Source organism: Haliotis cracherodii, unplaced genomic scaffold (genome assembly GCF_022045235.1).
Source record: "Haliotis cracherodii isolate W230 unplaced genomic scaffold, xgHalCrac1.p SCAF_8, whole genome shotgun sequence".
Lineage (NCBI taxonomy): Eukaryota > Metazoa > Mollusca > Gastropoda > Lepetellida > Haliotidae > Haliotis > Haliotis cracherodii.
This window is the reverse complement of record NW_027266341.1, coordinates 14,428,354-14,455,001: the sequence shown is the minus strand read 5'-3', so window position 1 is coordinate 14,455,001 and position 26,648 is coordinate 14,428,354. Positions and strand designations below refer to the sequence as shown.

Below are 26,648 nucleotides of genomic sequence, written 5' to 3'. Positions count from 1 at the left end.
CATTTTGGTCAATGTTTGAATAACTGAAGTTGGTTGTCAACAATAGAGACGTCACCTGTAGTTATATGACCTACAGGATGGTAGCACTATGATGAGTCTTGGCAGCAACAAGTAGTGGAATTTACATCATGAGCTGCAAAGAAATAGGATTCAATGCCATTTGTCTTTAGAGGTCCTGTGCAAACTGATATTTGTTATTAGGGCGACCTGGTATTGCTCTAATTTGATGGTCAAGTGTTCTATAGGTGATAAATCTGAGTGTGCTGGCCAAGACAAGATGCTTTTTGAGGCCTTGGGTTACTTTGTTGAAACGGGGCCCGGGGATCCTAGCTGTTGCATGGACGGTAGTACAACAGGGTGGTCCGGGATTGGAACCCACACTCTCAGAGTGAGGTACCTAATCGCCAGCTCAAAAAGTCAGCGATCTGACCAACTTAGACGCCGAGGCGTTACTCAAAGTGTATTCCCAAACATAATACATGTATTTGTTGATCTGTAGTGAACAGGGAGAAATTTTAACATTCTAACCATATGTTGAATATGAAATGGGAGGTAATAAAAAGTTCAGCTCTCGTATATGAAATAAATCTCCAAAAGTGAAGACCCGCACACACACACACACACACACACACACACACACACACACACCTATGCCCAGTATTATAGAGTTCGCACATCACGCTGATATGTTCCCCAGATGTGTACAATGTGCGATGCCCATGATGTCAGGTGTTCTCCGCCGTGATATTGCTGGAACATTGCTAAAAGCGGTGCAGATTCATATTCTCTCCCTCCTGTGCTGTCAAAACAATATGTTTTACGTTTTCCGGATTTTACTTGTAAATCGCCCAAACCGGAAGTTTACATTTTCGACTCGTATGGCGGCGGGAATTTCGTAGTGGGGACAACTTTCAGAAGTGTAGTGATATGATGCAGTAAAAAGCGATAGAGAGACATGATCACCAAGTGATAGTAGTGCGTTTGTAGTTCATGTGAAGCGAATCGGGCTAACGTAGTCAGTTGTAGTTATCATCGTCACTGACGACTGTAGGTGACAGGGACATCTTTTCGAAGATAACGCTGATCAGCTTTGTCGTGTATATTCAGTGACAGTGACCATTGCTGACAGCATGAAGTTGCCAGGTTGATGTCTTACAAATAGATTTAGCGCAGTCCGCCACACAGTACGTGTGACTGGGTGCATCTTGAGAGACGACTCGAAATTCAGACCGGACCAAAATAACCGGACTTCATATTGACAGAAAGAATACTAATAGTAGAAAAATCGGGGTCCCGTGATTCAAGTAGTACAGCAACAAATTTCAATATTCACCCAACTTAAAAAGCCTTTAAAAATAACAGTTAGCAGCATTGAAAAAGTCTTGAATTTTAGTGTTCCATATCTTAAATAACATTGCTCTAATAAATGATACCCAGTAGGAAGAAGTCCTCTTGTTTAACAACCACTACCCATGTCATATTCTGAGTTTTGTTTGTTCTGAAATATTCCTCCATCTCACAACTGCACTATTGTCAGTGATGTAGGCAGTGCATGGATGACAATGAGCTTGATAGAGGTAGTCAATCCAGGCATAATATATCATCAGATCATATTTTTTCGGACATAAGTTTTCTGACGGTCGCGTTTATCGCGATTACTTCGCTATAGAAAGGGATGTGGCGTAACACAGGCATTGTAAATACTCAGTTACTGTTTTTAAGATAAAGTCGTCTTTTATAAATGAATGAGATGTTTTACAGTTGTACTTGTGATTAGATAAAAAACTACAAATGTTTCTTCAGCGTCCGAAAACCCATAGCACGGGAATACTAGTATTTATCCGAGAACAAAAATTTAGATTGTCAATTAATTGCGTCGCAGGGTAGTCTACTCCAAAGCTGTTACAACATTGTTTTTGTGGGAATGTAGGAGGGTGTGGAGTCATCCCATAGATGATATCCTTACCTGGTCGGGGGGGGGGGGGGGGGGCACAGGTGGCCCAGTTGTCTAAGGCGCTGGGATTCGCTGTGCAGAGTTGCATCCCTTGGGCACGCCAGAAACCTATGATTGTGGGTTCGAATGCCGGTTCGCCTCTATTATGTTTTTATGTTTGTCAGCACCATACCCGTGCTCATAGGTTTCACCAAAGTGGTAAATGTCTGAGACCTGCATCACTTCGGGCTTTCCTCCCACATTTAGCTGACACACTGTGATATAACTGGAAAAGTGTTAAAAGCGGTTTTAAACCAAACTCACTCACTCACTCACTCACTTACCTTGTCCACTTGCTGAGGGGTTACACATCTTTGATCATGTGGACAAGGCATCCGATCTCGGATCATTTGATTTTGAAATTGTCGCTACACAGAGAAGGTTATTCCATTGTGACATAGTTCAGTCACCAGTTACTTTATAGGTATTCCAGGCTTTGGGTATCGCTTGTTGACTTGCTTTGATTTAAACCTGATCTGGCATTTTATCCTTTCTCCTAGATTATGAATCACACAGTTCAATTGGTGGGCTACAATTACATATTTTACAGCTCTAATGGCATTAGCATTTTGATTCCAGACGATGTCCTTGTCAACCGTCCTCAAGAACGTGTACACATTTGCCCAGATTCTTGGTCAGGCCAACGGGAGTGAAGCAGGACTATGGGATGTACAGTCACTGAATAATGCACTCCAATGGGCAGCTTATTGCCAGAAGGTGACATCAATACATTTCTTTTCCAAGAAGTGAAAAATAACATCTTGAGAGTTAATTTTGTAAATTTCATACTCTATTCAAATTTATTAACATCAGCACTAAACAATTAATTCACTGCCACAGAAACGTTTACACGTTTAGGTTTAAGATTAGGGACTGGTTGTTTATGTTTATTATAGGGTGGGTGAGATTCATCTTGAGACTGCATCACATTTTTCCAGCCCCGTAATTTTATGTAACTTTTTTCATGACCAACAAAACCCCACCCACCAACCCACCCATTTAATAAATGACCAGTCCCTAAATAAGTCCCATTTACACTTACAGAATAAAAAAATGTGTTTTATCTAGAGAAAGAGAGTGAGAGGATATTCCGACATATTCACAGTGGAGGGGTGTGTGTGTGTGGGTGTGTGTGTGTGGGTAGAATGGGAGAAAGAAGACAAGTCTCGATTGACGTGTTGAATGGGTAATTTACAGATAATAATGAAACATTTTCATGAGAATAAAAAATGACGTGTGGATTCATTCACTCCCAAAACGGTCTCTTAGATATCAAGAATATTTTTTTAAGTTGATCTTGTATATATCATATCCAAAGGTATGATATTGAATTTTATTGAAAGCTTGTTTTGTGGACCAGGATCATAGTCTATTTAGTGCAAACATGTGATGTATGATGCCGATAGTAGATGGATCTTGTAGTGCTAGAGAGGCTGGTATTCACTTCCATATTTGCTTACTGCCAGATCCACCAACAGGTGAGTGGACAGAGAGTTGAGGAAGCCGTTGACAAGAAGCTGGTGGAGATGTTGCTGTTAATTGACCCTCCCAGTCGAGTGTGTCTGTCAGTCGACCTCATGGGGCAGGCTACATCACTGCTGCAGCAGGTACCCTCTCAACAACCTTTAACAGGGATTTATCTAGGATTTTTAAACTAAGTGCCTTTGGGTGGCAAATTTGCAAGAAAATTGTGATATTCCACATTTGATTTTTAAAAAATGTTCTTATTATTTACATGCAGCTCCTATGTAGGTGGAATATTGCAGAGTGTGGCGTTAAATAACAAACTCACAAGCAGAGCACTGATACTATAGTCTGGAAGGTAATTTAATCAACTCAACTCGAAAGGGTGCACGTGAATCACACACGCACGAATACGGAGTTAGCGTTGGGCGTCTCAACGTGCGTGATTCCCGTGCACCCTTTCGAGTTGAGTTGATTGGTTCAACTGTGTCATATGGCCCTGTGACGCAGGGGTAGCATTATGCAGATGGCTGTTACAATGAATGCTCGTTCCACCCGTGACAAACAGGTCTGGTTGTTGATGAAATATAGTGATAGCTAAATAGACAGATTTTTTATTCATGCACCGATTGTCTTTAAATGTAATATCCAGTTATGTATGACTGTTTAATAATCTCATACCAACTTTGACTGGAGTAGGTCCAATAGTTTTTCAGATATTGTAGTAAACGTCGGTACCTTAAATTACCCTCCCGACTATATATGAAGAAAAAGAATTCTAATGTGCCCCATAGAGGGAATAGTGATAACGCTGTTTTCTTGTTCATATTTATGTGCGTTCTATACAATCCACATTTGTGTTTCTGTATTCTCTTTGGAAGAGTTTTGGTAGTGTGGCGTTAATTAACGAACTCACAACAAGCAGAGCGCTGATACTAGGCCATAATGCCATTAAGGATTCAATTCAGGACAATGAAGGTTCAGTGTCCTAAAACAATATTTTGACTTTGAACCCATTTCCTTAAGCAACGCTAAATTGGAAAGAAAATGTCAGATGTCAGAAGATTACATGTTCTGTCTATTGTCAATAGAGCAATCTTTTTCATTTTCTCTGGACAACTTGACACCCAGAGCTGACTGTAGTACTTAATCTTTCTGATCTGTTTCTCCCTGACAGACCCTTCTGCAGAACCCCGACACCAGTTTCGAGGTGCTGACAGAGCTGAAGGCCACTGACACTCCCAGTCACTCCATGGAGGAGGTAGGACATGAACCAGCAAAAATTGTAGATGGCATCTTCCTGGGGCAAGGGTGTTAACTGATTGTAAAAGTCCAGTTTCCACCCTTGCCGAACTAGGCTGGAATGTACCGGCTGGATCGTAGCGCCACCAGTGGCTATTACGAGTTATGCCCCATCTATATTCCTCCAACTGACCAATCTGATTCCTCCTCTTGTATCACTTGCATTTTCTTCAAAATGACGTCGCCCTGTCAAGACATTCTGATTGATAATTAAAACCTATATTGTAATAAACCAGGTCTTACCTCGCGACATGCATCATTTTCAATTGATTAAAAACATGAGAAGATTTGTGAAATATCTGTTCATGTCCAGTTGGCAGTGCACATGCTTTGCAAATCCTGCAGTCGACCGAAATCTGCATGTTGAGATCCATGTTGTTTGCGAACCGGACGTCTAGTTCGTCATGCGATTTTGATTGGACTACGAATAGACTTGTTAGTCAAGCCAAAATGTAACTCCTGAATTTGGGTGGTCGGGTGGGTCCTGAGTAGGACCCGGATACCCACAGGACTACCTGGACCCGTGGTTAGTCACGTGATATATTGTTTAAAGACAAAAATTATCTAAAATTCTATGGTTACACTATAAGTTACTAATGTTCCAAATTCTTTCTGACAGTGCACCCATTCCTTCTGACTTTTATATGTTTGAATAAAGATAAAACTTCAGTGTATGCATGACCAGATCGTTTTACATGTGTATCTAAATACATTTTGCCAGGGCAAAGGTCAAACTTTTCCAAATCGGAAAAATATCTCTAAATATCTGCAGTGGGTAACCGGGTAGGGTCGGCTAATAGGGTGTTGGGTACCTGGGTAGTAAATTTGGACTCGTCCCAGCCCTAGTGACTGGTGCATTCTGTTGAAACCTCCTATCAGGGTTTTACGCGACGCACAAATGAGCGTCCAGTACACACAAATGTAGAGAATGGATGCAGAAAACAAATATGCTGCAACGCACAGTAATATTCACTGTACTAACGGCACATCAAGAGCAATTATTGGTGTCTTGTCATTTCACTCATCAATCCTGTCCACTGTCCACATGATCAATGATTAATTCCAGGCTCTAATGCAATGATCGAAACGTACAGTACAAAATATTCCAGCTGCGTGACAGCAGTCTATAAAAATCGAGTCCTAGTGACCAGACAATCCAGTGATTTACATCATGAACATCGATCCACGCTATTGGAATCGATGACATGCATCAACCAAGTCAGCCTGACCACTTGATCCCGTTAGTCGCCTTTTACAACAAGCATAGTCACCTTTTATGGCAAGCCTGGGTTGCTGAAGACATTTTTTGGACAATTGAGGTAATGTTAGTGATGGGACTGCTTTCTTGTTTGCATTTTGCACAACCTCTAGTTTAACTACCGTTGAAAATATCAGGAACCACACTGACAATAAATGTCCTATTTGGGGGCGCACATGTGGCACAGTTGACTGTGCAGAGTTGTGTCCCTTATGTGTGCCAGAAACCTATGACTTTGGGTTTGAATCCCGGTTCACCTGATTATGTTTCTTGGTTTGTCAGCTTGTGGTTTTCACCAGTGGTAAATGTCTTAAGACCTTTTGGCTTTCCTCCCTCCTCAAGCTGAGATAATGTTAAAAACAACATCAAACTCACTCACTCACTCCCAATTGTGTGGATCGATGATCATGATGTCAATCACTGGATTGTCTGGTCCAGACTCGATTATTTACAGACCGCCATCATATAGCTGGAATATTGCTGACTCACTCATTCACTCACTCCTGTATGCAGCTGTTGAGAAGACTGACCGAAGGACGGAGCACAGAGGACATGGAGGACGACATCATGAGATGCATACAAGAAGAGAAAGTACAGGAGAAGAGAAAGTGGACGAGGGAACGAAGACGTACCCCTGTCCCCGACTCTGAGAACCCCCTGATCACTGCTCAAGCCACGTTCCTTGTGCCCCACATCTTGAAGCTGTCACAGCAAAGTTCTGATCTCTCCTGGTGAGAGTTTGGTTGATGTAAAGTGTTATCTAGAATGAAGGACATTTACAGGGTGGGGGACAGTACCCACAATACCACAGATGGGACTCAACCCATAAAGTACAAGCATGTGTACTTTACTAAGAAAGTGTAATCCCAAATATAACACTGGTGATAGTTGACCACATTCTAAAAGGCACTGTATATTCATAAGTAGGATTCTGTGTTTTTGTGCTCATGTATAAGTTAAAAGTAATTTAGGAAAGAAGATGAAATGTATACTTACTGTTATATTGACTTGGTACATTATTCACCTGTACATCTCAGTGTAGTTGTAGCTTGGATTTCATGTTGAAAGTAGAATGTTATTAACAATTATTAGTGATATTGGGACTCAAACAGCCTTAGATGGATAAAACTTTGACATTCAGGAACAGGTGGGGTAGCCAAGTGGTTAAGGCATTCAGTCATCTCTTCAAAGGCCTGAGTTTGATTCCCTACATGGGTACAATGTGTGAAGCCCATATCTTTTGGTGTGATTTTGCTGGAATATTGCTAAAAACTATGTAAAACCATACTGACTCACTAAGACACTATATACCTGATAGATGTACTTGTTTACACAAAGAGGTTGTCAGTAATTATCATGTTAACAGTTTGAGGATTTAAGAATGTTGTCTGTTTCGTCGATGTTCAATGTAACACTCTGCAACATTCCACTTATCACGATGTCACGATAAATCGAAATATCGATATATTGTTATTGGTAAGCACTTGTTAAATCAGTTGCCGATCAATAGTATGGATTTCAGTTAGGAATATCAATAGTTTTGATTGTAATTACCATTTACAATTTACACATGCTAATGTGGAAGTTTCTTTTTCCTAAATTATTAGGGTAAAGAAAAAACAAATCAGTCATATCTCAAACTTTAGTTTTTTGTTGTTGTTATGGTTATCACATTCAAAGGATACTTCAGTATCAGGGTTTAATTCAACTCTAAAATCCATCTAAAATGATACACTGAAAACTATCAATATTTATCTCAATAGTTGCTTGCAATATCAATAGTTATTGCAATAGTGAATTCCAGACCAATAGTCACCCCTACCTTTTATAAATACAAGTCGGGACCAGACTGACCAGTCAGCATAGGAAGCCGTATTGTAACATGGGGAATTTGGTTTGTCTTGATGTTATGAAAATTTCCATATTAATTACTAGTATATGAATTTGAGAACAGTTACATGGCTATGCGCTATTTTGTCATGTCTGTTTTAATGTACATAGGTACATATTTGATGACAAAGCTCTACAGTTAATAACAAACTTATACACTTTTTGACGCAGGTATGTGTACTTTATAACAAAGTTATACACTCTGTGACACAGGTATGTGTACTTTATAACAAAGTTATACACTCTGTGACACAGGTATGTGTACTTTATAACAAAGTTATACACTTTGTGACACAGGTATGTGTACTTTATAACAAAGTTATACACTCTGTGACACAGGTATGTGTACTTTATAACAAAGTTATACACTTTGTGACACAGGTATGTGTACTTTATAACAAAGTTATATGCTTTGTGACACAGGTATGTGTACTTTATAACAAAGTTATACACTCTGTGACACAGGTATGTGTACTTTATAACAAAGTTATACACTCTGTGACACAGGTATGTGTACTTTATAACAAAGTTATACACTCTGTGACACAGGTATGTGTACTTTATAACAAAGTTATACACTTTGTGACTCACAACATTTATAACAGGTATGCAATTTAGGACAAATAGAGAATCTCACCCTCGTGTCTTTTGATATCAAATATATCAACATGAGTTGATAAAAGTGGGAAAACTCCGAGGCTTGCCAAGGGGTTTTCCACTTTTATCAACGAGTGTTGATATATTTGATATCAAGAGACATGAGGGTGAGATTTTATTTATCATCCAACATCATTCTTCCAATTTTTTCAGTTTGTAGAGAGTAATACACTGTGTCTTAAGTGTAAAAAGTACTGCTAACAGCTTCAATAGCAGAGCCATCAATGATGTCATTTGATTATGACGTCATGGTAACAAATTTATAATGGTATGCACTTTGTGACAAAGTTATCATGGTTATACGCTACGTTATGACAAACAGCGTTAATAACATAGGAATGCACTTTGTAACAAAGTTATACACTTTATGACACAATTAAACACTTTATGACAAAAAACATGTATAACATAGGAATGCACTTTTTGACAAAATTATAATATTTATGACAGATATGTGACATGTATGACAGGTATACACTCTATAACAAACATCTCCAATGTTTGCAGGCTTCTACAGAGAATTCCACATTTCATCCTCTTCAAGGCAGCCTCTGCTGATTCATCTTTCCGGGAAGTGTATCTACGTCACCTGACTTCTCTAGCCAATCAGATGTCACCACACTACCACGATCAGTTAACCAATGGGAGGCCCTACTCATGGAGGTAATGTTATATTGTGAGTCTGGGTGTTATATTGTGAGTCAGGGTGATGTGTTGTATTGTGAGTCAGGGTGGTGTGTTGTATAGTGAGTCAGGGTGTTGTATAGTGAGTCAGGGTGTTAATGTGAGTCAGGTGGTGTGTTGTATTGTGAGTCAGGGTGCTGTGTTGTATTGTGAGTCAGGGTGTTGTAATGTGAGTCAGGTGGTGTGTTGTATCGTGAGTGAGGGTGGTGTGTTGTAATGTGAGTCAGGTGGTGTGTTGTATTGTGAGTCAGGGTGTTGAAATGTGAGTCAGGTGGTGTGTTGTATTGTGAGTCAGGTGGTGTGTTGTATTGTGAGTCAGGGTGCTGTGTTGTATTGTGAGTCAGGGTGTTGTAATGTGAGTCAGGTGGTGTGTTGTATCGTGAGTGAGGGTGGTGTGTTGTAATGTGAGTCAGGTGGTGTGTTGTATTGTGAGTCAGGGTGTTGAAAAGTGAGTCAGGTGGTGTGTTGTATTGTGAGTCAGGGTGGTGTGTTATATTGTGAGTCAGGGTGTTGTAATGTGAGACAGGGTGATGTGTTGTATTGCGAGTCAGGTGGTGTGTTGTATTGTGAGTCAGGGTGTTGTAATGTGAGTCAGGTGGTGTGTTGTATTGTGAGTCAGGATGGTGTGTTGTAATATGAGTCAGGTGATGTGTTGTATTGCGAGTCAGGGTGGTGTGTTGTAATGTGAGTCAGGTGGTGTGTTGTATTGTGAGTCAGGGTGTTGTAATGTGAGTCAGGTGGTGTGTTGTATTGTGAGTCAGGGTGGTGTGTTGTATTGTGAGTCACTGCATTATTACAGTTTGAGACTTTATGAAGCTCAGTTAGTTTGTAAAACCTTATTTCATGTACATTTTACTTATTTCATTTTCCTAGGTGTGAGTCAGAGAGAGGAAAAACAAATTTTAATGATCTAGTGAGAGGTTTCCAGTCTCTTCTGGATATTGGGGGTCACACAAGGGAGACAACTGCTACCCTGCTGATGGAAAGGGCAACAACATCTTACTTCAACATCTGGAGGGATATATGTCGAAAACTGTCCTGATATCGAAGAAAAATGTAAAGAGAAAAATGAATTAAATGATAGTATATACTGAGATGTTAAGTTATGTGTAAGGACAGGGAGTACCAACAATTTCTCAGCTGAATTTGCAGTTCATAGTCGTGTCCCTTGGCCATGCAAGGATCTGATGGCTGAAGATTCCCAGATGATCCTTTGTTTTTCAGCCTGTTTACAGAAGGTGGTAAATGTGTGTAACCTGCCTCAGTTGGGCCAACGTCACTCTCACATTCAGTGAACAGATGTGATATGACTGAGATCCTAAAATCCTGTCCAACACGTTCCAAGTCACATTTACCTGTAGATTTGTGAGCGAGTGTTACCAAGTTGGTTGTTGGTTGGTTTGTTGATTAATACCGCACTCAGCAATATTCCAGCTATATGACGGTGGTCTGTAAATAATCGAGTCTGGACCAGACAATCCAGTACTTGATATCATGAGCATCGATTCACGCAATTGGTGTTTGATGACTTGCATCAACCTGTACTTTCCCTGTGCTCATTGGGGAAGATAATGTTGTTACAAGAATAACCTGTTGTGAAAATTGGACAGAATTATTTGCTTTCCATATTCCACATTATCTGTTGAACTTTACTGATGCAGTGTCAAATAAACACAAACATGTTTTACTGCAGTAATTGTTTCATTTCATCATGTTTATTCAATGTGTCTTGTTTGTTTTTAAATACCGAAAATAATTGATATTTGTTCGAATGTTTGTAGTATTCTTTTTGAGTTTTGCATAATTCTTTTTTAAGAAAAAGGTTTATAACTCTATATTTGTGTATCTAAGATTTTTAGCACCATAATATCCAGCTCCTGTTTGGATTTGTCTCAAAGGTTTAGTTAAGTCGTCTGTTAATTAAATATAAAACAAACCAGCTTGTAAAAGCTCTCCTCAAGATGAAATGGATAGAAAAGCGATAGTTATGTAAATGTAGTTGTTGACAGACATTTAGAAGTTGGAAGAACATGAATACACGACACTTTTTATGGATAGCATCTTCTTTTATTCTTTGCCACAAGGTTTCAGAGCTACTTCTTTCTCCTTCGTTAGGTGAATGCTGAGTAAGTGCAAAGAGTTTATATATCTACACACACACACACACACATGCACACACACACACACACACACACTAACTATAGTGACAAAGCCAATGAGATAATATTAATGTAAAAAGATAACAATATAATGACAAAGATAACAATATAATGACAAAGCCAATGAGATAGGATTAATGTACAAAAATAATATAGTGACAAAGCTATTGGGATTAACAGCTGAGGATTCAATTAATTACACTTGAAATAATTAAGGCAATCAAGATGTCCATTGGAGTGTGAATGTTCACATTTTGGTAGTGTTATGGCCAATGGACAGCTACATGGCATCCTTTAAGATTCGGAGTCATATTCTTTTTCAAAGTTTGACCACAGTTACCGTAACCTTAGGTCCAGGTTCAGGGTTGTTTGAAAAACTCAACATTTGGGTGCTCCCATCTTCCCGAGGCGGGAGCGTCCTAGTCTGTCGAACAGACCCTGATACAAATATATATCAAATACAGCCCATGCAAGTCTATAATGTTTGGCAAGTCTAGATCACTGCAGTATCAGGAAATGAAGAGAGTCACTGGGCTCCTTTTTATTATATTTTTATTAAAATAACTGAACAGTGACTGTTTTTTTCTGTATGATATGTTCATTTCAGAGACTAGATGTTAGTCTAAGAGTGTCCATGCACTAGCCTGTATCAAAGTTTTGTTTTCACTTCCATAGGGAAGGTGGGGAGGTTCAGGAATAAATGTAAACTTATTTTTGATTTATTATAAATATTTGTGTTGTGTTTGTGATATATTTAAATCTTGGACAACATTGATAATTGGATGATTCATCTCCCAAGCTGCTACCCCAGTGGTGTTTTAGTTGCTGATTTGCCAGGTCCAGACACTGTTGTTTATCACGATATAGTTTGAACTGCATTCACTCGCTTCCAATAATGGCAAAACACGCAATTGTGAATCATAAATACAAGGGCTGGGACGAGTCGACATTTACTACCCGAGTACCCACCTCCCTATTACCCGACCCTACCCGGGTACGCGCTGTAGATATCTAGAGATAGGTACAAACTGTCCGATTTGGAAAAGTTTGACCGTAGCCCTGGCAACATGTATTTAGTTATACGTGTAAAACAATCTGGTCATGCATACACTTAAGTTTACTGCATAAAGTTTTATCTTTATTCAGACATATAAAAGTCAGAAGGAGTGGTGCATTGTCAGAGAGAAATGGGAACATTAGTGAATTATAGTGTAACCCAGAGACCATATCGGTATATGGTCTCTGTGTAACCACAGTTTAAGATAATTTTTGGCATTAAACAATATATCACTTAAAAAATTACTAACAAAGGGTCCAGGTAGTCCTGTGGGTTTGTGCCTGTTTTATTTCTTTTCTTCAATATGCAGTAAAATCTTGCGTTTTATTTACAACAGCAATCTAGATTTAATTATTACAGCATATCAAATTGACGCCATAAAGTTCCATCAGTTAGTTTCATTACTTTTATTCTTATCGTTTTCAGTGTGAGTTCATTTACCGTATAATACGATGCAGTCCTGAGGACAATCTCAAAAACATCGTGGTGTTGGCTTAAAATTATGAAATTCTTTTGTTTGACATAAGAAGATAGATCTAGTCATGACATGACAGAAATCTAGACGCTGTCATATCCATTCCATGTTTCAATTAATACAAACAATTAATGTACTTGCTTTCTTCATTCGAGCACAACCTGTTATTCATACTACGTTCATGACCGGCAGTCGGACGGTTAACCGCGCCACACCGTATCACAAGGCGAGAGTTGGAAGTGCTGAAGAATAAAAGCAGCTAAAATCTCCCGCGTAAATGTAAGCCTCCATAGCTCAGTGGTTAGAGCACTGGTCTTGTAAACCAGGGGTCGGGAGTTCGATCCTCCCTGGGGGCTGGTTGGTTAACTTTTTTTATTTTATGGCTGATTTAATATTTTTATTTATTTATTTTGACTGACAGCATTTTCATTTCTCCTATAAAATGTGTTTTTGCGGAAAAAAAATAAAATAAATCACTTTTATATGTTTTTCAGCGTATGCTACACATTTACATTAAATTATGCGTAATTTAGAATTGTCACTATCTACTGGCATGCGCTGGAGCAATAAATATTGTAATTGAATATCAGGTGTTAATGAGATCGATAATAGGTTTTGATATTGATCTACATCAAGGGTATTTGATCTGATTCTCTCATACAAATTACCATTTTTTACTGTGTCATAGAGCTATATAATATCTTATACTGACATGATTACAAACATGAAGTAAATACTAGTGCAAGAACAATACAGTAGTATATTATTATGCATACATGTGTATATGTGTCTTTATTAGTGACATTCCCACAAGTATCCACGCAGAAATAAGGCCAATATCATCTGACGTGACGTTACCGAACTTTTGCAGTTGTTTGTCAGAACTGGGCAGTATATTTAATATCACCATTTAACTCACTGCAATATTAATGTCATTGCGAAAATATATTTTCTGTAATAAATTACTCGTTATATTTCCCTTCACCGAGATACCCAGGAACAAATTCAGAAATTGGTGTTGCATATAAGCACTATTAAAATGGTTCTTGTTTTATTTACGATTGAACCAGCATTTATAAGGGGTATATATTTTAGTTACTGACCAAGGCCGTAGTTAATTGTCGTTATCATTTGTCCCCAACTTGATTCAAATAAAACTGCTTTCTATAAAAAAAATTAAAAATCTGGGGGGTGCAACTGCCCTCCATGCCCCCCGGCTGGCTACGGCACTGCTGACCAATAACGAATTCTTGTAATTAAACTAGGTTTTGGCTGACAATGGAATTAATTCAGTTACCATAGCATCGCAATTTATTAATGATTTCATTATGATCTACACCAGTTTAATAATGATTTTATCTGAATCTAGACCAGTGATTGTCTTGGTCGGCAAACCGGAAGGATGGTGAAGTTGGGAGAGTATTTAGATCACAAAAGGCGAGATCCAGCTTGCACTGGTATGTCATCATACGTGGAAATATTTTGCGCACATCTCCTTGCGCAGCTATGTAGCTAAGTTACTATATTTAGAAGGGGTTTTCTTGAATACTGATCCCTGATTGGTCAACTTAGGGAATCCCATACGGGCGGCCCTATGGGTATGTCACAAGCGTTGCAACATCGACATAGCATGTTTATAAACATACACAGACGGATTTAGCTCATTTTACCTAGACACCAGGACAGAACGAAGCAGCAGTCAATGTTGTGATGATCTAGTAACGCGGACGAAACGTAGAGGAGATAATGTCAAGGTAGCGACACGCTCCCCGTCCACATGTTCAGTGGACAGACTGACGCACGAGACTAGCGACACGCCGTATGGTGAAACGAAATTAGCAACAAGGTCCTGAACCTGACTGTATTCTGTTATAGAATTGGTGTTAGAAGAAACGTCCCAAAATGACGCTGGGAAATCTGACAAAGGAGTTTCACAAACTCCTGAAGAGTATCAGGACGCTGTCTGACGGACAGGCAGAGATTGTTGAATGGGATGATGAAGACGTGTCCACTTTCAAGGTGGATGTCAAGCCCCGTGACGGAGCGTACAAGGGAGGCACCTTCTGCTTTAAGGTTCTTATTCGTTATTCATATTGATTAAAAGTATAATGTTATTTGTGGCGTATGACTCAAAGGAGACATTGGTCATGCTTCAAAAGAGTATTCTTTATTATTTCCTTGTATCGTGACAGACCTAGATCTATGTTGTGTTGAAATACGTTTTGGAACTTATTTTCTGAACAATTTATCAGTGAACCTGTATTTGAAAATTGAAAATAATTGATGCATTTAGGAAAAGGGATAGTACTATGCTAGCAATACATGTTCAGTACTCGAAACTCTTAAAATAGCTATGATGAAAGCTCTGTAATGTAACAGACCATTATTATAAATGATATCCCTATTCTACCTACTATCTTGAAATTTTCGAAACAGTTTTAATAAAATGAATAATGGGCGAATAATGACAATTAAGTCAGGAATTTGTTATATATAGATCTTTATATATATTTCAATTATGTTTCTTATATTATTTGCAGGTGGCACTGGGAGAAACGTTTCCAGAAACAGCACCAGTGATCCGGTGTGAAACACAGATATACCACCCCAACATTGATCCAACAGAAGAATACGATGACACCAATGTCTGCCTGAACATGTTCAACTCGGATGAATGGCAAGAGGCTTATGGTATAGATGGCATAGTACAGGGCCTCCTCTTTCTCTTCTATGAGCCAAACCTGGAAGATCCCTTGTCACCATACTTTGATTCCACATCTGAGGAAGAATTTGCAACAAACGTCCTTGCCTCTCTGAAGGGAGAAATAGTGGAAGGTGTGCAGTATGAGTGGAATTTCGGGGAAAAGGAGACTTTGAAAGAGAATGTTGATCAAGATTCTAATACAACCAAGGGGGATAATTCTAAAAACAATATGGATGATAAAGCTGATATTGCAAAGGGAGATAACCCCAATGTTGAAGATGTAGTTATTCTCCGAGAGAAGAGACAAGGGGTTGACTTAGATATTATTCGACAGAGGAGACAAGGGATACATTGTGACAATATCAGTATGATCAGTGACCCACAGTGCAATAACCTGTCATCTGCCGATGTGGGGGATCAATCAGACAACCTCCTCCCTGAACCCTGCGACCCCTCCGAAAGTTTCATGGTAAAAACTGAGGACCTGACCACCCAGACAAGTGATTCAAATCCACCAGATTTGATTCCCACGGCAAATACTTTGCCAGACTGTCCAGATGTCACCGCGGAATCAGGCAGCTGTGACCTGCATCAGCCACTGGTGGACAGTGGGGGTCAAGATCTGTCCGTCCAGTCCGAGATGAACCTATCACATCAAGGTGTGACTCTATGCTCTTATGATGCTGTCATGCCGGAGATGAACCTGTTCTTCCTAATGATAAACAAACTGACAAAACTGTTCAAAACATGTCCTCAAAAGTGTAAGAGATAAGACATTGTTCTTATAACTTAATTTATATATTTTCAAGTTTTGTTAAAAATACGCCGTGTTTCTATGATGATTAATTTGTCTGAAAACAAATAATCATTAGGATGTATTGTCAACTGCTGTGAAAAGAGCTTGTTACTGAGTGAGTGAGTGAGTGAGACAGTGTTTGTTTCTGTATGTGGGAATGAGACAAGTGCTTGATTCTATGTATGTGAATGACGAGAGACAAGTGCTTGTTTAAATATGTGTGAATGATAACAGTGCTTGTTTCTGTATGTGTGAATGAGACAAGTGCTTGATTCTATGTATGTGAATGACGAGAGACAAGTGCTTGTTTAAATATGTGTGAATGATAACAGTGCTTGTTTCTGTATGTGTGAATGAGACAAGTGCTTGATTCTATGTATGTGAATGACGAGAGACAAGTGCTTGTTTAAATATGTGTGAATGATAACAGTGCTTGTTTCTGTATGTGTGAATGAGACAAGTGCTTGATTCTATGTATGTGAATGACGAGAGACAAGTGCTTGTTTAAATATGTGTGAATGATAACAGTGCTTGTTTCTGTATGTGTGAATGAGACAAGTGCTTGATTCTATGTATGTGAATGACGAGAGACAAGTGCTTGTTTAAATATGTGTGAATGATAACAGTGCTTGTTTCTGTATGTGTGAATGATAAAAGTGCTATATACTGTGTGTGTGATTGAAGAGAGTGAGATATATGTGTATCCACAGTCTTTCAATGGTTTGGATATTTCATGTGTGGTATTACATTATTATTTATTTGTTGATGAACTCCTGACATTTGCAATACATTGTTTATATATGAATGGTTGCTTGTGGTTTTTTTCATACTTTCCACAGCATTAGCCTTGGTTAGGCAAGTTCAGACATGGGATTATGTCATCTCTCCTCCCCTCCCCCCAAAGGGATGGGAGACATATTGTTTTGGAAAACGGTTCCCTTTGGAGGCAGCGTTCTCATCCTATTCCGGGCCATAATTGAAAACCGTCAATGTTTTCCAATAAAACTTGGCATATACATTGCTCATCAGGTTAACTGGTGCCTTTTGTTATTTTAAAATATTCAAAACTTTGTTTCATTTACATGGAACCAAGTTGGACTTAGTCTAGGCTTCATTTTAAAGCCATAACTCTCAAACTAATGAATATTTTTGCATTAAATTATACATGTGCAGTGACCACATCCTCAACTATCGCCTTTTCATATTTTTCATTTTTTTATATTATTTATGCTTTCTTTTGTATCCATGAAAACAATTTGGAATTTCCTACGAGTCTTTCTGCTAAGCATTAAGCTACTGATTGTTCATAATATTGGTCTATATCTACTTGCACACTCATCCAAACTGCTGTTACAAGTTCAATAGTGTTATCTGTCATACAGAGTCAACATGGCATCAACTGTAATGCATTAATCAAAATTTGTACCAGTATTTTTTAGCTGTTATTGTCTTTCGGATTTGCAAACACATTTATAGTAACAACTTGAACTAATACATAAAAGAAATGAGGGGACAGGCATCATTTTTTATAAGTAAACATACATTCTAGCTGGCCTTGGTTAGGCTAGTACCCACTAGGGATAATGCCTTTATCCTTGGTAAGTGAAGTAGCCTCTTGGGATTATGTCATTAGCCATGGTTAGGCAAATATCACGACGGGGGACACCAGAAATGGCCTTCCCACATTGTACCCATGTCAGAAATCGAACCTGGGTCTTCGGTGTGACAAGCAAAGGCTTTAACCGCTAGGCTACCCGACTAGTAGTCACTTGTCATGTTATTAGCCATTAGGCAAGTATCCACTTGTCATGTCATTAGCCATGGTTAGGCAAGTGTCCACTTGTCATGTCATTAGCCATGGTTAGGCAAGTGTCCACTTGTCATGTCATTAGCCATGGTTAGGCAAGTGTCCACTTGTCATGATGACATTAGCCATGGTTAGGCAAGTATCCACTTGTCATGTCATTAAATATGGTTAGGCAAGTGTCCACTTGTCATGTCATTAGCCATGGTTAGGCAAGTGTCCACTTGTCATGTCATTAGCCATGGTTAGGCTAGTGTCCACTTGTCATGTCATTAGCCATGGTTAGGCAAGTGTCCACTTGTCATGTCATCAGCCATGGTTAGGCAAGTGTCCACTTGTCATGTCATTAGCCATGGTTAGGCTAGTGTCCACTTGTCATGATGACATTAGCCATGGTTAGGCAAGTATCCACTTGTCATGTCATTAGCCATGGTTAGACAAGTGTCCACTTGTCATGTCATCAGCCATGGTTAGGCAAGTGTCCACTTGTCATGTCATTAGCCATGGTTAGGCAAGTTTTCACTTGTCATGTCATTAGCCATGGTTAGGCAAGTGTCCACTTGTCATGTCATCAGCCATGGTTAGGCAAGTGTCCACTTGTCATGTCATTAGCCATGGTTAGGCAAGTTTTCACTTGTCATTAGCCATGGTGAGTCTAGTGTCCACTTGTCATGTCATTAGCCATGGTTAGGCAAGTGTCCACTTGTCATGTCATTAGCCATGGTGCGTCTAGTATCCACTTGTCATGTAATTAGCCATGGTTAGGCAAGTATCCACTTGTCATGATGTCATTAGCCATGGTTAGGCAAGTGAGTGAGTGAGTGAATATGGTTTTACGCCACTTTTAGCAATATTCCAGCACATCTTGACGCGGGACACCAGAAATGGCCTTCACACATTGTAGCCATGTCGGAAGTCGATAAGTGGATCGTCTGTTTCAGATTATTTTCAGTTATTTATATTATAGTCTTGTGGACGGATTATTGCAGTGAGTGGTGTCAAACAACATGCACGAAGGCACGCACGCACACACTCGCATACATTCACAGTCAAACACACACACACACACGGTATCAAGACCAAGTCCTATGCTTATACTCGATGCCAAGAAAAGTCCACCTTTGTTTTATACTTGATGCCAAGGCAAAGTCCACCAATGCTGATACTTGATGCAAGGCAAAATCCACTTATGCTTATACTTGAAGCCAAGGCAAAGTCCACCTTTGTTTTATATTTGATGCCAAGGCAAAGTCCACCTTTGTTTTATACCTGATGCCAAGGCAAAGTCCACTTATGCTGATACTTGATGCCAAGGCAAAGTCCACTTATGCTGATACTTGATGCCAAGGCAAAGTCCACTTATCCTGATACTTGATGCCAAGGCAAAGTCCACTTATGTTGATACTTGATGCCAAGGCAAAGTCCATTTATGCTGATACTTGATGCCAAGGCAAACTCCACTTATGCTGATACTTGATGCCAAGGCAAAGTCCACTAATTCTGATACTTGATGCCAAGGCAAAGTCCACCAATGCTGATACTCGATGCCAAGGCAAAGTCCACTTATGCTGATACTTGATGCCAAGGCAAAGTCCACTTCTGCTGATACTTGACACCAAGGCAAAGTCCACCTATCCTGATACTTGATGCCAAGGCAAAGTCCACCAATGCTGATACTCGATGCCAAGGCAAAGTCCACTAATGCTGATACTTGATGCCAAGGCAAAGTCCATTAATGCTGATACTTGATGCCAAGGCAAAGTCCACCTATCCTGATACTTGATGCCAAGGCAAAGTCCACTTATGCTGATACTTGATGCCAAGACAAAGTCCACTAATGCTGATACTCGATGCCAAGGCAAAGTCCATTTATGCTGATACTTGATGCCAAGGCAAACTCCACTTATGCTGATACTTGATGCCAAGGCAAAGTCCACTAATTCTGATACTTGATGCCAAGGCAAAGTCCACCAATGCTGATACTCGATGCCAAGGCAAAGTCCACTTATGCTGATACTTGATGCCAAGGCAAAGTCCACTTCTGCTGATACTTGATGCCAAGGCAAAGTCCACCTATCCTGATACTTGATGCCAAGGCAAAGTCCACCAATGCTGATACTCGATGCCAAGGCAAAGTCCACTTATGCTGATACTTGATGCCAAGGCAAAGTCCATTAATGCTGATACTTGATGCCAAGGCAAAGTCCACCTATCCTGATACTTGATGCCAAGGCAAAGTCCACTTATGCTGATACTTGATGCCAAGACAAAGTCCACTAATGCTGATACTCGATGCCAAGGCAAAGTCCATTTATGCTGATACTTGATGCCAAGGCAAAGTCCACCAATGCTGATACTCGATGCCAAGGCAAAGTCCACTTATGCTGATACTTGGTGCCAAGGCAAAGTCCATTAATGCTGATACTCGATGCCAAGGCAAAGTCCACCAATGCTGATACTTAATGCCAAGGCAAAGTCCACATATGCTGATACTTGATGCCAAGGCAAAGTCCACCTATCCTAAAACTTGATGCCAAGGTAAAGTCCACTTATGCTGATACTTGATGCCAAGGCAAACTCCACCTTTCCTGATACTTGATGCCAAGGCAAAGTCCACCTATCCTGATACTTGATGCCAAGGCAAACTCCACCTATCCTGATACTTGATGCCAAGGCAAAGTCCACTTATGCTGATACTTGATGCCAAGGCAAAGTCCACTTATGCTGATACTTGATGCCAAGGCAAACTCCGCCTATCCTGATACTTGATGCCAAGGCAAAGTCCACCTATCCTGATACTTGATGCCAAGGCAAACTCCACCTATCCTGATACTTGATGCCAAGGCAAAGTCCACTTATGCTGATACTTGATGCCAAGGCAAAGTCCACTTATGCTGATACTTGATGCCAAGGCAAAGTCCACCAATGCTGATACTTGATACCAAGGCAACGTCCACACATGCTTATACTTGATGCCAAGGCAAATTCGAAACATACTTGATGCCAAGGTAAAATTCACACATACTTATACCTGATGTGAAGTCCACACATGCTTATACCTGATGTGAAGTCCACACATACTTATACCTGATGTGAAGTCCACACATCCTTATACCTGATGTGAAGTCCACACATGCTTATACCTGATGTGAAGTCCACACATCCTTATACCTGATGTGAAGTCCACACATACTTATACCTGATGTGAAGTCCACATATACTTATACTAATAACTGATGTATAATCTTCGAATGTATGAGGCTGGGTAATGTCTGTAAAATGTATATATATACTGAGTCAAATTAAAAACTTCACATTTTCAAAAGTAATCCCATATATGATATACAACGGACAAATGTATCAGAGAAGGTAATATTTAATCATTAATGTCCAAAGAAGGATTTTAATTAACGGTGGTAACCATAATTTGTTCCAAGCACCTACGGTATTCGGTAATAACATCAACAGTTTAAAAAACAGTCCAAAGCACGAGAATCTGATGGCACACAAGTTCAGTGGCGTGTATGGCCACCTTGTGCGTTGACAACTGCCACACAACGCCTCCGCATGAACCTTGTGATGCTTGTGACCACATGATTGGGAAGACGACGCCATTGTTGCTGCAAAATGGTGCCAAGATCTTGCAAATTCTGTGGTTGGTTCTGGAGAGTGCGCAGGCTTCTGCCAAGAGCATCCCAGACGTGTTCGATGGGATTGAGGTCGGGAGACCTTGACGGCCAGTCCATGACGTTGACTCCCGCATTCTGAAGGAAATTCCTTGTCAAAATTGCTGTGTGGGGTCTGGCATTGTCGTGTTGGAAGATCAAACCGGGTCCATGTGCTGCCATAAAAGGCAGAAGTTCTGGTGCCAGTACCTGTTCGCGGTAAGCAGCAGCGTTGAGGTTGCCACGGATGACAAGAAGCCTGGAACGTGCATTGCCACAGAAATCACCCCACACCATGACACTTCCGCCTCGAAATCTGTCAACTTCCTGTACACAACACTGGGCGTAACGTTCATGACGGCGCCTCCACACCCTCGCCCTACCATCAGCAAATCGAAGATTAAATCGGGATTCATCACTGAAGCCGACTTGATTCCAATTCCTCTGAGTCCATCGTAAGTGTCGCTGTGCCCACAATTGACGTTGTCGTCTGTGTAATTGAGTCAGAATCGGCCCGCAGTATGGCCGTCGTGCTTGAAGGTGAGCAGTTCTCAGACGGTTTCGAACAGTTTGCGCACTCAGTCTACCCCTAAACAGTTCATTTCTGGTTGATGTAGCCGTCAAAAATCGGTTTCGGAGGTGACATAAGACAATCTGACGATCCTCTGCATGTGACGTCATACGTGGTCGACCTGGCCGAGGGCGATCAGCGGTGGTACCCGTTTACTGTAGACGCGACTGTAAATCATAAACACTCCGTCGACTACAACCCATCATCCTTGCGACTTCAGACGTTCCCGTCTGCAACATGCCGATGGCACGTTCACATTGCACATTTGAAAGGCGTGGCATGACAAATGGCCCTAAAGACTTTAGTTTTCTTGTGTTTTTCTTTTTTTTTTGTTAATGACTGCTAACAAGTATGGCTGAAAACACGTGCGGTATTTTGGCCACGTGACCAGTTGCACGTGAAAAACCATTTTTGCCACTATAGTGCTGTGCACATGATTTTGATCGATTCACCTGCACAAAAACGGGTGTTATCTGAAGACAATACGTGGCCATTACTGTTTAAATACACAATAAGGGCCCACAATGATGACTGGTCAAGATGTTAAAATTTTAGGATTGTGAAGTTTTTAATTTGGTTCAGTATAATTATGTACTTCAGATCTGATTTATCGACGGCGGCTATTCTGAAACTGTAATGTTTCCTATTTTTATCAGCCATTCTGCAAGTATCTTTGCTATATTTGGCGTTATCTGGTATTCTGTATGCAGGCTTTCATTTCGGGGGATTTTGATGTTTGACCAATCATCTTTTACACTTTGTCAAGTTGGATATCCGGCGATAGCAGCACTGTGTTCCTCATTACAAGCTTCAGTCGCCTTTTTCATGAACGCAAATATGATATTAAATGAGAAAATGTCGGGCTGTTCTATCAATAATATTCATTTAGTCATTACAGGCGAAGTCTTTTGAGTCGATATGACCTGTTAAGCAAATCATAGGCGAGACCGAGAGAATCGTTTCAATTAGGGGTAATAAGATACTCTTGGTCTCCGGCAAATGAGCAGTTTACTGTTTCATTCATGGTATTAGCTCTGAGTAGCCCACTGCTACGCGAATAATGTGTTAATAAGATCCGAAATGCGACAAGGGACGTATTTCAGCTGCCTCAAATCAAAGGTATACACGCATTACCTTACGTGAAGCGTGTGTATTAGTGCGCCTCTTATCCTGAGGATATGTATTTGGCTGTAGTCCAGAAGTACTAAAGTCAGGAGTAATGCTGACGGTTCCATCGATATCAGCCTCTGACGGGAGTTATGTCACAATGTGTAATGTGTAATGTAAAATTCCACTGTGTGTGAGAAAGGGTGGGGTGGAAACATATGTTGACATGTCAGGTCTCCCATAACGGCGGCATGTAAACATTTGTGTCTGGACTAGACAAGCCAGTGACTGAAGAATCACTAACGTCATTCAGATGACACTCCCGTGAAGATCAAAGTTAAAATAGGTCTTCAGCAAACCATTCTTGCCATCAGAGGCGATTAACGGGATCGGGTGGTCCCGCTCCTAGACAGGTTGATGCATGTCATGCGTAGATCGATGCTAATCACTGGATTGTCTGGTCCAAACTTGATTATTTACAGACCGCCGCCACACAGCTGGAATATTGCGGCGTTAAACAACAAACAAATCTCTCTCTCTGTGGATCCAACTGTGGACGCTGTGGTATGTCAGTGTGGTGATATAATGTGATATCGTTACTGTCTTCCCTGATAATTAATAGATTGGTACCTTCATAGCCACAACATTAATTACTACATTTCATCTAAAGTATTTTGTTTTGTTAGTGCAGTTTATTGTAAAAACGGATATGAAGATATGGAGATGTGAATCACTGGATAATCGAGGATGTCATGAATATCTCTTCGACATGACATGTGAAACACATTGCCATTGTCGCCAGAAGGTAACATGCGAAACTCACTGCCACTCTCGCCAATAGGTAACATGTGAAACACATTGCCACTCTCGCCAATAGGTTACATGCGAAACACATTGCCAATCTCGCCAATAGGTTACATGCGAAACACATTGCCACTGTCGCCACAAGGTAACATGTGAAACTCACTGCCACTCTCGCCAATTGGTTACATGCGAAACACATTGCCACTCTCGCCAATAGGTTACATGTGAAACTCACTGCCACTGTCGCCACAAGGTAACATGTGAAACTCATTGCCACTGTCGCCACAAGGTAAGATACGAAACACATTGCCACTCTCGCCAATAGGTTACATGCGAAACACATTGCCACTGTCGCCAATAGGTACCATGCGAAACTCACTGCCACTGTCGCCAATAGGTAACATGTGAAACACATTGCCACTCTCGCCAATAGGTAACATGTGAAACACATTGCCACTCTCGCCAATAGGTACCATGCGAAACTCACTGCCACTGTCGCCAATAGGTAGCATGTGAAACACATTGCCACTCTCGCCAATAGGTAACATGTGAAACACATTGCCACTGTCGCCAATAGGTACCATGCGAAACTCACTGCCACTGTCGCCAATAGGTAGCATGTGAAACACATTGCCACTCTCGCCAATAGGTAACATGTGAAACACATTGCCACTGTCGCCAATAGGTACCATGCGAAACTCACTGCCACTGTCGCCAATAGGTAGCATGTGAAACACATTGCCACTCTCGCCAATAGGTAACATGTGAAACACATTGCCACTGTCGCCAATAGGTACCATGTGAAACACATTGCCACTGTCGCCAATAGGTACCATGCGAAACTCACTGCCACTCTCGCCAATAGGTAACATGTGAAACACATTGCCACTCTCGCCAATAGGTAACATGCGAAACACATTGCCACTCTCGCCAATAGGTTACATGTGAAACTCACTGCCACTGTCGCCACAAGGTAACATGTGAAACTCATTGCCACTGTCGCCACAAGGTAAGATACGAAACACATTGCCACTCTCGCCAATAGGTTACATGCGAAACACATTGCCACTGTCGCCAATAGGTACCATGCGAAACTCACTGCCACTGTCGCCAATAGGTAACATGTGAAACACATTGCCACTCTCGCCAATAGGTAACATGTGAAACACATTGCCACTCTCGCCAATAGGTACCATGCGAAACTCACTGCCACTGTCGCCAATAGGTAGCATGTGAAACACATTGCCACTCTCGCCAATAGGTAACATGTGAAACACATTGCCACTGTCGCCAATAGGTACCATGCGAAACTCACTGCCACTGTCGCCAATAGGTAGCATGTGAAACACATTGCCACTCTCGCCAATAGGTAACATGTGAAACACATTGCCACTGTCGCCAATAGGTACCATGCGAAACTCACTGCCACTGTCGCCAATAGGTAGCATGTGAAACACATTGCCACTCTCGCCAATAGGTAACATGTGAAACACATTGCCACTGTCGCCAATAGGTACCATGTGAAACACATTGCCACTGTCGCCAATAGGTACCATGCGAAACTCACTGCCACTCTCGCCAATAGGTAACATGTGAAACACATTGCCACTCTCGCCAATAGGTAACATGTGAAACACATTGCCACTGTCGCCAATAGGTACCATGCGAAACTCACTGCCACTGTCGCCAATAGGTAGCATGTGAAACACATTGCCACTCTCGCCAATAGGTAACATGTGAAACACATTGCCACTGTCGCCAATAGGTACCATGCGAAACTCACTGCCACTGTCGCCAATAGGTAGCATGCGAAACACATTGCCACTCTCGCCAATAGGTAACATGTGAAACACATTGCCACTCTCGCCATAAAGTAACATGTGAAACCCGTTGCCACTGTCGCCATAAGGCAATATGTGAAACTCATTGCCATTGTCATTGCCAAACAGTTATGAACATATTTTTAGGACATTCCTAACTGTAAATTAGTACTGTAAACATTTTCAGCTATAATCATAAGAGGGGGATACGAGAAGGACGGTAAGAGTTCTACAGCATATCTGTGCAGGAAATGTTGACCCAGTTTCCGTGTAGCGAGAAATTAGCACTTTTGGACAGTATGAATAATTGACGTATCAGGTTACAGGGGTAAACATATTACCAATAGAGAGGTAACTCTCACAAAAGAATGGTTCATAGTTTGAAATAACGTATTCACAACGTTGTGGGCTTCAATTTTAACAATATAACCATGTCTC

The 26,648-nt window shown here is 40.6% G+C and overlaps 2 protein-coding genes and 1 non-coding gene across 6 annotated transcripts in view; all 3 read left to right on the top strand.

Annotated features, from left to right (window-relative positions):
• Positions 1 to 10,365, top strand: part of LOC139449700 (uncharacterized) — a 45,268-nt gene extending 34,903 nt beyond the window's left edge. For 3 of the 4 annotated variants that reach the window (XM_071231205.1, XM_071231202.1, XM_071231204.1), the window contains exons 2-7: positions 2,573 to 2,710; positions 3,460 to 3,600; positions 4,635 to 4,718; positions 6,531 to 6,748; positions 9,072 to 9,227; positions 10,122 to 10,365. In XM_071231205.1, the coding sequence (XP_071087306.1) occupies positions 2,576 to 2,710; positions 3,460 to 3,600; positions 4,635 to 4,718; positions 6,531 to 6,748; positions 9,072 to 9,227; positions 10,122 to 10,290 (903 nt within the window). In that variant the 5' untranslated portion in view covers positions 2,573 to 2,575 and the 3' untranslated portion in view covers positions 10,291 to 10,365. Of the gene's footprint in view, positions 1 to 2,572; positions 2,711 to 3,459; positions 3,601 to 4,634; positions 4,719 to 6,530; positions 6,749 to 9,071; positions 9,241 to 10,121 lie in introns of all 4 variants that reach the window. The other variant, XM_071231206.1, reaches the window with a different exon arrangement.
• Positions 10,366 to 13,222: 2,857 nt separating this feature from the next.
• On the top strand, positions 13,223 to 13,295 carry Trnat-ugu (transfer RNA threonine (anticodon UGU)). Its single transcript has one exon. It is a non-coding gene; the product is annotated as a tRNA-Thr (tRNA).
• Positions 13,296 to 14,535: 1,240 nt separating this feature from the next.
• Positions 14,536 to 17,244, top strand: LOC139449679 (uncharacterized). The gene is made up of 2 exons (XM_071231165.1): positions 14,536 to 15,012; positions 15,480 to 17,244. Exons 1-2 carry the CDS (start codon positions 14,842 to 14,844, stop codon positions 16,413 to 16,415), a joined length of 1,107 nt encoding a protein of 368 aa, XP_071087266.1. The 5' UTR covers positions 14,536 to 14,841; the 3' UTR covers positions 16,416 to 17,244.
• The last annotated feature ends 9,404 nt before the right edge of the window (positions 17,245 to 26,648 follow it).

Coding starts and splice junctions, on each gene's coding strand:
- LOC139449679 (XM_071231165.1), top strand. CDS start 14,842: ATGACGCTGGGAAATCTGACAAAGGAGTTTCACAAACTCCTGAAGAGT. Junction 15,013..15,479: donor GAGGCACCTTCTGCTTTAAG/GTTCTTATTCGT, acceptor TATTATTTGCAG/GTGGCACTGGGAGAAACGTT.